At 44.0% G+C, this 13,169-nt stretch overlaps 3 protein-coding genes; 1 reads left to right on the top strand and 2 right to left on the bottom strand.

The window, feature by feature from the left end:
* The first annotated feature begins 10,435 nt into the window (after window positions 1-10,435).
* On the top strand, window positions 10,436-12,399 carry GSTUM_00007718001 (uncharacterized protein). XM_002839618.2 has 3 exons: window positions 10,436-11,324; window positions 11,382-11,852; window positions 11,912-12,399. Exons 1-3 carry the CDS (start codon window positions 10,797-10,799, stop codon window positions 12,203-12,205), a joined length of 1,293 nt encoding a protein of 430 aa, XP_002839664.1. The 5' UTR covers window positions 10,436-10,796; the 3' UTR covers window positions 12,206-12,399.
* A 20-nt stretch (window positions 12,400-12,419) lies between these two features.
* Window positions 12,420-13,066, bottom strand: GSTUM_00007717001 (uncharacterized protein; the record flags this gene model as incomplete). Its single annotated transcript, XM_002839617.1, has 2 exons — window positions 12,420-12,684; window positions 12,741-13,066. The coding sequence occupies 2 exons, from the start codon at window positions 13,064-13,066 to the stop codon at window positions 12,420-12,422; spliced, it is 591 nt and encodes a 196-aa protein (XP_002839663.1).
* Window positions 13,067-13,077: 11 nt separating this feature from the next.
* The window catches only part of GSTUM_00007716001 (uncharacterized protein), a gene marked incomplete at both ends in the record, with an annotated part of 1,003 nt that continues 911 nt past the window's right edge, over window positions 13,078-13,169 (bottom strand). The window contains one exon of the mRNA XM_002839616.1: window positions 13,078-13,150. Within this exon, the coding sequence (XP_002839662.1) occupies window positions 13,078-13,150 (73 nt within the window). The remainder of the gene's footprint in view (window positions 13,151-13,169) is intronic.

Here is a 13,169-nt window from a genome sequence, read left to right as displayed (position 1 = left end):
AAGTAAAATTGGTAAAGTAGGGTAGAATCATAAAAACAATATTATATTGTTAAGGTCTATTCTCCATTACTTGATGATGTCTAAAGCTTGGGAGACACTTCGATATTTATATTCCGCGTCTGAGTGTTCGCAGACTACATCTATTTATCATACAACTATGTACTTCTTCAATCGTAATTCGCGACATCCAGTTTTCTTCCAAGCTGCCAACACCTGTGTACCCTGAAAGCTATCACACCCTTTTCGGTAATTACAATATTTCTTCTTAGGAAGCATGCTGTCCCCAATAGTAATATCCCGATTAGCAGAGTCTTTAGACTTATGGCGTAGTTCTTAAGTCGAACTGAGTTGGCTCCAATTGTCTTCGCCATTGATAAAATGATCAGTTTTATCCACGGCTATATCTGCAAAGGTGGTCATTATTACAACCATCGTAGGTCATCTGACTCCAATCCTTTGTAACTCCATACCCAACCGATAGATTTTCTTTGGATGACTTCCTATTAACTCGCAGGAAACCACTCCACTAGGCTGGTAATTAATTCCTCAGTCCGCAACCCTTGGTTGCTATCTGGGTAGTAGGTTTCAGTAACCATTATAGATTGAGAATCACCCCATGGCTACGACGTATTCCGAAACCCAGTTGCAACACTCCGTGAAGTTTGTTGGCTTCTTTGGTAGTGTCTTTTGGAGTTCTAGACTCTTCTAGTGCATGTAAATGTATTGGTCTCTAGTAGAGATCCTTTACCATTTGATATCATCTCTTTGTGCGAAATCGTCCCGTTACCTATGGTCCATGCCAAAGGTGTCATGTCTTTGAAGCCAAGTAACTCTCTGCGTATTTGACGGAATTACTCCGTTCCACTTCCCAGGCTTAGCCGAAGGACCCCTCCCATACATTCTGCAAACGGGATCCGGTTGGACAGACGGCAACGATGTATATGGTGCTATTCTAACACCTTCAATTCTGTGGTAATATAGTTACAGGACTGAACTGAGATTAACATATATCATGATGCGCGGGTCCCGTAAGGGAGCTGGAGGGGGGTGTTGGAGACCAGAGATTCCAATTCCGAGTGGGGTTATCCTACTTAGGGTGGTTCCTAGATATTGGGTTCTAGTATTCCTAATAGGCAAACTCATCCACAATTCTTCAAAGCAAATACCAGGCAATGTGTTTACCCCTGGTTAACCCAGATTGTAGATTACTTCATATAAAATCTCAGGATTTGAGATGAGAAGTAGGCACTTATCATCTATGCTTTGGAGAAGACAAAAGGGGATCAGATCAGCCCAATACTACTCTGGTATGGACATGCAATAAATGGCCTCTGACGAGAAGAATAACACCCAGAATTGTACTTATGGACTCATTTTGAATATCAATTCACCAGTTGGTATGCTCCTTACCAAGAAAGACCTAAAGCCATATGAGACATGCAATCAGTCGGGTATAAAAACAATATTCAGACATTTATGGGGAAGATATATAACCTAATTCTCCATGCTCTACTAACAGGACCAGCCTGGTGCATGGTATGTAACAAGAAATTACCCTCCCAGATTAGATGGTAACTTTGCTTAGACAAATACAATAATAATGCTGAATGGGAAAGGGCAGTCTAGGAAGCAGAAAGAGATGAGCAAGAACAGCAGAAACTAGACTACCTAGATCGGGATAAACCAAAACCCGTAAAAATGTTCTCAGACAAAAATACTGCAGACAAGAATCAAACAAAGGTAAAAAGAGAGAATCCCTTTAGCAAGGGAGATGGTAACTCTAAAAAAAGGAAGAGGGAATCGAAGCCCAAGAAACAGGCAAAGAGGTCTACTAAGAATACAAAGTTAACACATAATAACTTGAAAATGGTCCACGAAGGAATCTCCCAGTCCATGATTGATGAAAGAAAGCTGGAAGGTAATTGTACTCATTGTGGAAAGAAAAGCCATGAGTACAAAACGTGTTGGGGACAAATTCAGGTATCTAGAACAAGGGCAGACAACTGTCTATTCAAGATACAAAGGTTCAGAATGGTAACAATATTTCACTATCCTAGAATGATCTCTTTCACCCAAGTTCCAAGCGGCAACAAGCTTTGGGAACTAGGTGAAGATGAAGAAATGACTTAGGTTATTGTATTGGTACTGATAACGATAGTGTTCAAGTAGTCTAAAAGAGACATACTTTCTATGAATTGAAATTAACAGTAAAAGAGGACATTGAAGTGAAGGAATCAACTTGGCAATTATAACCTAAGTGGGAGTATATGCGTTCTTCTTACCACAAGATTAAGGGGAGCAATACAGAACAATATACACATTGGCAGTGCCTCTATGCTACCCAAGGGAGCATTATAAGATTGTTCCCGTTGACCTAGGGTTTCTATGAGTATCCAAAAGGTAGATTCAGTATTAAACTGGAAGTAACCTATGTTGGTTAATGAGGTCTAAATATTACAAGAATTTGCAAACTTCTAGCACCGTTTCCTTGAAAATTTCTGCAAGATTTATGATCTAATTACCAAATGATTAAAAGATGATTCAAAGCAGTTCTGGTAGGGCTCGTCACAGGAAACAGCCTTTCTGGAACTTAAGAGAAGGTTTACTTCACCTCCAATCTTACAAGATGACTTCCTAGAAAGGGAAACGGTAGTGGAAATAGATGCTAGAAATTTTACTTTAGGTTGCATTCTTTCTCAGTTGGTGGAAAAAAGACTACATCCCGTAGCTTTCCATTCCTATAAACTAAATTCTGTAGAAAGAAATTACGAGATCTACGATAAAGAACTATTACAGATATTGGAAGCATTCAAGGAATGACGCCAATACCAGGTTGGGACAGAAAATCTAATAACTGTGTATACAGATCACCAAAACCTGCAATATTTCCTCACCTCAAAGGTCACCAGTAAGCGCTAAATCCATTAAGCGCAGGGGTTAGTATTTTACAACTATAAAATTATTTACTGCCTAGGTACAAGAGGAGGCAAACCTGATACACTTACTGGATAGCTGTAGTATTCTGAGGAGGAAGCTGCATATCGCGAAAAAGACATATTGAAGCATGATCATTTCCAAGTAAGTTCAGTAATGAGAACTGTAAAAAGGAAAATTCCAATAGGTTTAAGAGTAGGCAGCACAGCAGATGATATAAGCACAGTCGATATACAGAAGACAGCAAATTAGAACAATGTAGACTTTGTGATTTGAGTAAAACAATTAGATACAATAGCAAGATTACTAACCAAACATTCTATGATAGCAGCAGGCCATGAGCTTTAGGCTGTACAGGAAAATATAGTTTCAGCACAGGGATAATACAATGTTGAGATCTGTATTACAATCATATTACTGGTTGGAACTTGTACAAGAATTGCACCTAGAAGCGGGTTAGTAGTCAGAAATGATATTTCTACCAGTGCCAGTGTAATCAATGCAGATTATAATGGAGAACTCAAAGTGTTGCTATTCAACCAATGAGATGCAGAATATCCCATCGAAGCCAGTATTTGAATTGCCTAACTGGTGATAGAAAAAATTAATACTGCTGATATGATAAAAATAGACAACCAAGAAGATACTGAATGAAGTAGGTCAGGATTTGGCAGTACAAACATCCCAACAAGTACTATTACTATCCGGGAATTGGAACCTGTAGTCAGCTAGCTACATGCATCAAAAGATCAAAATACACACAGGGACAATATAGCTAAAGTATCTGAGTGAACACCCATGACTAGTACTATACAATCCTGTAAGGAATTGAAGAAATTCAATCCAGAATTCTTAGAGCAAATCCTAAAAGCTATTCCAGAGGATAGAAAAGAACTTAGAAGAAACAATTCGTTGGAAAAACAATGAAACAATAGCAAATCTTTCCAAAATGACTGGACCCTATCGAACAAGTTACCTGACTACAAGTAAAGACTATTTTTACTAAAAAACCACGACCTGTATACAATAATAGCTGAAGGGTACTAGGACGCTAAGATAGCAGGACACTTCGGACAAGAAAAAATTCTAGAATGAATTATGAGGGACTTCTGTTGGAAAGACAGGGCAGATTGGGTAAACAGTTATATATAGTTATAAGACTATTGTCAATATAACAAATCTCCACAATATGTGAAAATATGGTTTACTACAACTACAGTCAATACCCTATGCAGTATGGACATCAATTTCCGTTAATATTATTACGCAGTTACTACAAAGTTAATGTTGTACACAAATTATAGTAGTGGTTGACAGGTTTACCAAAATGGCCCACTTCATTGGATTAGAAGAGACAACTACCACGAAAGAGATGGTGTCACGAATGTGGCTTGGCATGAAAAAGGTTTTCACATGACACATGGTTATACGTCACAGGTATGTTATTGTTTCGCGCATATAACTCATTCGGGTTATATGATTTGTTATATGTGGAATTTATGATACTTTCGCACATGGCTCAAATATGAGTCATGGGACATGCGCCTGACGAGTATGCCTTGCGAGTGTGCCTTGCGGCTAAGCCTTGCGCATATGATTTATGTTTTGCACATGACCTCATTATGAGGTCATGGGTTTCGCGCCTATGACTCAGTCGAGTCATATGACTTGTTTATTGTGTTATGATTGGTTTATGAGTTTTGCACATGACCTCGCTATAAGGTCATGGGTTTTGAGCATGTGATCACTTTGGTCACATGACTAGTGTGTTATGATTTGGTTTCGCACATGTGACCACTTTAGGTCACATGATTAAAGGCGGGAAGAACACTATATAAGGAGGCCGATGCGGCCGAGGAAGGTAGGTTCTTCACGCTTTGTTCTAAGTACTTTTCCTCGTCCTTGCCGTCACTTCGCCCCGAGCGTTTCTTTCGCCCTCATGGCGGGCCTTGATGCCTTTGATTCTGGGGGAGATATCTGAGTTCGCTCAGTAGTTCCTGGGGTCTTTGGTGTTGAGGTCTGTTAGGCCTTGCGTGGCGGATAACTTGTTTGCGTCCCATTTCGTTGGGCTGGTTGTCTCACGATACTAGCACTTCGAGCACTCATCACGGTCGCATACGAGCCCCTTTCGGTAAAATGTCTACGGCTTCCTGTCTATCGTCTACTCGCAGGTTTTGCGTTAAATTGGAGGGATTGAGCATTGTGTTTGGGGGGATCACCCGTGTCGTTCTTTGGACCAGCTCATGTCTTTTGTTGGGTTTTAATGGAGTCCTGAGTTCTCACGATACAAAACGCCCGTGGGTTAAACTGATGACCTTCCCAAGTATCAACACGTCGTACCCGCCGCATCAACCCACGAGGGAGGGGGCCTTGCCGCCCCCCCCCCTCCTCGTTACTACATGTTTCTACGGTCGGGATCCTACGATGTTGTTTATCGCCGTTCCCTTGGAGTTTCTGTCCTTGTGGCATTTATGGCGATTCAGTCAGGCATCTCCTCCTCACACCCGTGAGGATGGCTTTGACCCTGAAAAATCTTACCCCCTGGTGTGGTGATTGTTGCTACCTGGGGTGGTGTGGGACGATTGGCTGCCAGACACTCGCGTTGTCTGTGCATCTGGGTGGTTCGGTTGTGGTCTGTGGTTGGCGGCTTCACCCATTGCAAGTGGGGCCTACCTTCTGTTTTTCTGCTTCTGTATCTTCGCCCTCCCCCTTCTTGTCGCGTCAGTTGGGGATGCCTCTTGCCCGTTGTTCGGTCCGTACCTGTTGCCGGACCTGTGGGGCTGGCTTTGGCTGGCTCTGCTTACTCTTTCCCAACTCGGTTGGATTTCGGTTCGGCTGGGTTGGATGGTGTGGCTGGTGCCCGTGCCTTTGGGTGTTGGTGCTGCCTCCTTTGTGGCTCCCGGCAGTGGCTGGTGGGCTCCCCTCGGCTATACGGTGCTGGGGGTTGGGGCTCTGTTCGTGTGGCTAAGATCAATGGCTACCTGGCGGGGCTGGGTATAAGCTGTCCTGTGGCCGTCGGATGGTTGATCTGTCTGAGGGGCTGGGGGGGCTGGATGGGCTCTGTGGCATCTGGTGTGTGGGGCTTGGGGGGGGCTGATTGGGAGGGGAGAGGCAACTGCGAGCACCGGTCGGACATGCGTCAGGTTGGACGATGTCTAGTTAAGTGTTTCCAGACAGGTATGGGCTGCTGGGGGAAGCTGCTGAGTGCTGTAAAGCTCCCCGGCGGACCGCTGGACTGATGGCCACCTGTGCGGATAGTGGATTGCGACCACCTGGTTGGACTTGTTTGGGTTCTGCGTGCTGGGTGTTATGGAAGTTTGTTTGGTTTCTTTGGTTTGGTAATGGGCATGGCTGGCAGGGACAAGGCACCACGGGTGGGAGATAGGCCCCACTGACTATTTCGGTCTGTCACTACCTCTATGTATTTCTTTTGTTTATGAGTTTGTTTTGTGGGACAGGCAGCGGGTACAGGTCCTCCTCACCATTACGCTCCTCGGAGGCACTTGGCAAAGTGGGTTTATAGGATCGACGGCCTGGCATGCCGATGCAAGAGGTGGATATGTTGGTCACCTCCTCTCTGCCCTTGTTTCACCTGTACTATATATTTGTTTTAGTTTGTTGTTGGTTTTCTACTGTGGTGGAGGTGTTGCGGGACGGTGTTTAGACCGAGTGGTAGTGGTTTTAATTTTGTTGGACGAGGAACCTGGTTGGGTCGGTCTCTTGCTCGGCTTCGGCTACGCTTGGTGCTGGTTGGCTTCATACCAGAGTGGCTATGGACTTGGACCGGAGAGGGCGCTGGGTTGTTTGATGGTCTTGTAATTAGTTTCCGTGCGGGCATGACTCGGGAATGGCAGGTACGGGACCGTAGACTTAGTTAGCCTAGGATTAGTGGTATACCGGTTAGCAGTATCCCTGTTCCGGCGGGGGCTCGTCATATGCCAGTGTTGGCGGTACGAGTTTAAATAAAATTAGATTGAATTCTAAGTACTTTTCCTACTTATTACTTTAACGAATATAAAACACCTTTACGATCTTTATCCTTATTGCAACTTTATCATTACACCAAGAAGTACTCGTCACGAAGACGAGTTAGAGAAAGCTTACGATAGGTGTTTCCGATAGAAGACAAAGGGCTTGTACTATCGGTAACATAGGTAGAGTCCTAGAGCTATCGTAAGACAAAGGAAGAAAGCAAAAGAGAAGATAAGTATCATTCCCTGTCGCCAAGAACTACCTATCTGAAAGGGGATCGTTACAGGTGGCTACAGTCTTTATAAAGGAAATATAGAAGCTACATGGCTTACCAACAGAAAGTGTCTCAGATATGGATTCGAAGTTTGTAGGAGAATTTTGGGAATCGCTGTACAAAACATTGAACATAAAAAGAAGGATGGCTATAGCTTACCACTCACAGTGGGAGGGACAAACTGGATGAACCGACTAAGGGCTGGACGGTTTCTTGCAAACTTTCATCAACTACGATCAGAACAACTAGTACCAATTACTATCTCTAGTAGAACATACTTGTAATAACTCGGCAATGAATACACACACAATAATCCCTGTCTACACAAAACATAAATTTCATCCCCAGACTGAATGGATCAAGGAATGTGAGGTGCACAATCCAGGCACCAGACTTTAAACAAACTGGATAAAGACAATCAACAAGCAAGCAAGTTAATCACTCTAACAGATACGAGAGGTTATAGTCAACTACTGTGATAAGAAGGCCAAGCAATAACCTGACTTCAAAATCGGCAATAAAGTAAGGTTAAATACAAAGAACATTTAAACATGTCAAAAGTCAAAGAAACTTAGTCCAAAATTATATGGACTATTTGTGCTCTTGGAGAAATGAGGAGATCATACCTGCAAGCTTAATGTTTCAGATCTATGGAGCATACATCCAGTGTTTCATATATCTCTGTGAGAACCATGCAGGGAGTCAATACGAGCTGACCGACAATAACTTCCTAGTGAGTACAATGATATTGAGGAGGACTTACAATGGGAAATAGAGAAAATCGTAAGAAGCGAGATATGCTCTTAGCGAAACAGGGTACTGAGTCGCTTTCAGGAGGTATATCAAATCTGGTACTTGGTCAAATGGCAAGGTTGATCCAAAGACAAGAACATTTGGAAACCTATTACAGGCATGAATAATGCGAGAGAAATGGAGAAAAACTTCTACTGCGATAATCTGGAAATATCATGGCTGGCACATGAATGATGCTGAGGAAAAGGTTTTCTAACTGTGGGCAAGCAAACGCAGTTGATTTTTCATCCGGCGCTTACTGGGTCCTAAAGGAATTAGTTTTTAATATTTAATAATTAATTGTTTTAATTTATTGTTTAATTTTTTAATTTGTTTTATATGTATCTAAAAAGACATTCTAGACAAAGCCTTGAGAGCAGGGAGCTCATGTTAGGAATACTAGGATCTAATGCCTAGGAACCATCCTAAGTAGGATAACTACTCTCAGAATTGGAATTCCTGGTCTCCAACACTGCCCTCCTGCCCCATTACAGGGCCTGCACGTCATTATATATATCAACCACAGTTGCATCTTGTGACTATAATACTCCAGAATTGAAGGTGTAAGAATAATAATACATACGTTACTGTCTTCCTTCTGACTCTATACTGTTCCTAGGGTATATGAGAGGAGAACTTCGGCTAGGTCTGGGAAGTGGAACAGAATAGATCCTCCAACTACCCAGGAGGTTATCAGGCTTTAAAAACATGATGTCTTTAGCATGTACCATAAGTAACAGGACATATTCCCACGAAGAGATAGTATCGAATGAGAAATAATCTCAACGGGAAACCCATATATTTGCATCCACCTTACGATTACCCGAAGAGTTTAGAACTCTGAGAAATACTACCACAGAAGTCAAAGGACTTCATGGAGTGTTACAACTAGGTTTTGGAATAGGTTGTGGCTGCAGCAATAGTTTCCACTAGTAGAATGGTAATTGAAACTCTGGTTACCCAAAGCAACCAAGGGTTGTTGACAGTAGAATTACCTGTCAATTTGGTGGAATAGCTTCTTGTGAATGAGTAAGAAATTCTCCTGAAGATATCTGTAGGTTAGTTAGAGAGTTATGAAGGTTTAAAAACAGGCGATCTAGAAAGGTTGCGATTACAACTATCTTCACAGATACAACCCGTAGATGTAACTGATCATTTCATCAATGACAGAGATAATTGGAGCCAACTCAGTTCAACTTGTAAACTATGTCATAAGTCTAAAGACTCTGACAATCAGATAATTACTATTGGGAATAGTATGATTCTCAGTTAGCCATATTGCAATTACTGAAGAGGGTGTGGTGATTTTTTATTGTCTCCAGATGTTTGCACCGTGAAGGATACTCAACATAGCAAGTTATAATCAGAGAGGTACAGAGTTGTATAATAGATAGATGTAGTCTGCTAATACTCAGATACAGAATATAAATATCAAAGTACCTTCCAAGCTTTTAGACATCATCAAGCAACAGAGAAGAAACCTTAGTGATATAATATTGTTTTTATGATTCTATTCTACTTTACCTACTGTACTTCACTCTTAGTAGTAATAAACGAAACCAGTGTAATCTGAGTCTTCTTACACAATCTCCATCTACAGAAATGAATCTTGGTTGGCCTAGACAACTCTGCAGTCTATTAGGTTGTCTCTACCTAATAGTCTCAGATCCTATTACTCCTAATAATGAGACCATGATCATGATCATAGAAATAATCTGTCATCATCTGACTAATTTTCCTCCTATCCTCATACTAGGTTTAACTTAATCCTTATTCTGCTTCTCCTTTGGCTACCTAAATATATATTTTATCCTTTCCCTCCTCCTAACTTTGTACAGTAACCTTATTTCTCCATATTGCCTTCATCCTTCACATCTCTCTTGTTCAGTTTCTATGAGCTAATACCTATTCCAATCTCTCCTGTACTAGATCCTCATCCAAGTGAATCCTCTCTTATGTGAACTACTTTTAAGATATCTTTGTACAAGTCTTCTTCTAACTGTCATAGAAGAAACATTAAGAACAATCCTTTAAACAATCTCAAAATAGTCAGTATTGCGATTTTCAAGAACTTCCTCTACCATAACATAATCCTGTAACTTTGTTGTCTTAGGATGTCTTCCTTTATCCTTCCTCTTCTTGCCCTCCAAGTCTTTCTTTGAGATTGTGTTTTTAACAGTTATAAGGGTCTTGAGATAGTCAGAAATCTGTTGATATCCCATCTAAGGCTTATGTAACCCGATGATTCTCCCCCTTGTAAACTCAGAGAGGTGATGGGTTGGAATAGGCTTTTTTGGATGACTGCAAAGAATAAGAGGCCTAGTATTTAAAGGAAAAAGAATCATGTGATTGGATTTTGGTTGAGTTGATGCAATTTCTTTTGGTGGGGTTGAAAATGGACGGTCGGTTATTTTTGTTAACGAACCATAGCTAGGTGCGACTGTTCCAGTATCCGACCCTGCCATACGGTAATTCTATCCCATCGTCGCTTTTCTACAAGGGGCTAAACCTCCAAATCCTGAGATATCGACATATCCTCGAGTATACCCGAGTACTTATGATACTGTGGATGGCAAGCCCACCCTCCCCATCTTCCGACCGGTACTGTGTCCCGGGAAATTGTATAAATAGATCCGTGGGTGAATAAAGTGTGGGTAATTTCCGCCAGTACCCGAGTATCCACCGTTTCTACAGCACTTTCTTCCTTCTTTCCTTCTTTTTTCTTTCGCCCTTGGCCCTTCGCCCAGCGACCGGGTCGGGTCGGGTCGGGTCACCGGGAAACGGAGAGGGAGAAGAAGCGGGTGATACAGACCTTGACTCTACAATGTCTACATCTCCACTACCGCCAATTCACGCAAGCTTCTCACCTCCACCGGACTTTATCGTGCCACTATTACCCCCGCCACCAGCTCGCCCCAGCTCGCTTCCACTAATGCCGAAGCCGCAGCCGATTCGTATCCGTGTTTTCCCCCGCCGCAAAACGATTGGCATTCTCCTCCTCGGCGTGGTGATCTTCCTCTGGGTCTTGAGCACCTTCCTGACTTTCACCATATTCTCTGACGGGAGTTATACCAAGCCGTACTTTGTGACATATGTGAATACGTGCTCGTTCTGCTTCTACCTGCTTCCCGGGGCGTGGCGGGCGTGGCGGGGGAAGTGCGAGGAGAGGGACCGGAGTAGGGTGGGATATGCACGTTTGGGGAACGTGCCGTTGCCCAGAGCTGTGGGCGAGGATGAGGATAGGGATGGGGTGATAATGGCGAGCAAGAGTTTGGTGGTGGAGGGGGAGGGTATGCTTAGTGAGAGGGAGACTATATTGCTGAGTTTGCAATTCTGCCTACTTTGGTTTGTTGTATGCTCTCCCTTGTACCTCCCATAAGGGTAGCAATTGCTGATGAATGAGGAAAAGGCAAACTACTTCCAATCCTACTGCCTCAAATGGACTTCTGTCGCCAGTGCTACAATCCTCTCCTCAACCAGCAGTATTTTCACCCTCATGCTCGGCGCGCTCCTCCGCATCGAGCGCTTCACCTGGACAAAATTCCTAGCTGTCGTGCTGTCCTTCACCGGTGTATCGCTTGTGTCCTCCGTAGACCTCAGTCCCTCCTCTTCCCTATCGCCCGGCGCAGGTGATAAAACACCGGGACAAATCCTCCGCGGCGACCTGATGGCCCTTATGGGCGCTTTCTCCTACGGTGTGTACACAATTCTGTTAAAAGTGCGCATAGGCCACGAAAGCCGCATCAGCATGACCAGATTCTTTGGCTTCGTGGGGCTGTTCAACTTTCTCGTGCTCTGGCCCGGTATAATCATACTACATCACGCGGGTGTAGAAAAGTTCGAAATTCCACCGGATGCGAGGATTTGGTGGATTGTGGTGGTAGGCTTATTTCTTCTCTCAGTGTGCTTCCCGCTGACTTTTGCTTGTGGTGGTGGTAGATCAACGCTAGCATTACACTGATTTCGGACTACTGCTGGGTGTACGCCATGCTGCTCACCACGCCGTTGATTGTTACGGTGGGATTGAGCTTGACGATTCCGCTTGCTCTCCTGGGCCAGATGCTCGTGCTGGGAGTTTGGTCAAGTGGGGTGTATTGGATTGGTGCGGTGCTGGTGTTTTTGGCGTTTTTGTTTGTGAATCGGGAGAGTGTGGTTGACGATATAGGAGGGGGGGAGGGGGAGGGGGGGGTGGTTGTGGATGTGGAGGGCGAGACGGGGAGGTGGGAGAGGTAGAGCGGGGTTTGTTGGTCTTGGAGTGAGTTGTGTAGGGGTATAGAAAGTGCTGTATTTTCTTTTCGCTTTTGAAGCGGTTGTGTTTGGAGCTTGGCATATACTGTGCTGTTGTGTCGCTGAACGGAACTGGAATGGTGTCACGTTTCTATAGTAGAGGGTTTTCGTTCTTAATTTCATGCTGAGTTAGATTTTGATCACTTCTCACTCCACCCCACTAACTACCCTTCCCCTCCATCTTCTCCACTTCCAATTCCACATTCTCCCCCCCACTGCCCTCCTCCACATCATCCCCCCTCTTAGCAAATGCCCCTTCATCACTTGTCTCCCTCAGCGCCGCTTCCAACTGCGGCTCCCACTTTGTTGTGTCCTCGCTCATCATGTCTTCCCATGGTATCACATTCTTGCCTAGTTCGAATTGGGCTTGTTGGGTACGGGTTAGTTGGACCATGTGTGCTGCTGAGCCGAGAGCTTCTCCGAGGCTGTTGTAAAAGAAAATGTTAGTGGAGTAGGGAGAAGATGGGTATTGGAGGGCTACTCGTGGATTAGACTGCGGACGTAGAAGCCGGAGGAGACGGACATGCGGAGGGATGCTATTGGGGGTTGTTGGGAGGGGGAGTCAGCGGTGAGAGGTTCTTGGATGGTTTTTTCCGCATGTTTGAAGAGTGTATCGTCCACTTTGACTTTCTTAGTCCCCCCTACTTCCTCCTTCCCTTCCTCCTCCACTTCCAGCGTCCGCTTCTTAGACTCCTCCGCTCCCACCATACGCATAACCTCGCCGACAACCTTCTCCTCGGTGCTCCCCTCCTCACCAGGCAAACCGAACCCATGCTCCCCTCCCTTCTCGAACCCCACCAGTTCCATCTTGAACACCGTCATTGGCCGCGCCTTGATATCAACGGGCAGAGGCTTCCCTTCGCGCGCATACGCTGAGCCGAGGAGCAGCGCCTACACAAACCTAAATTAG

This window comes from Tuber melanosporum (assembly GCF_000151645.1).
Source record: "Tuber melanosporum whole genome shotgun sequence assembly, scaffold_39, strain Mel28".
NCBI classification, from domain to species: domain Eukaryota; kingdom Fungi; phylum Ascomycota; class Pezizomycetes; order Pezizales; family Tuberaceae; genus Tuber; species Tuber melanosporum.
This window is presented reverse-complemented; position numbering and strand designations above follow the sequence as displayed.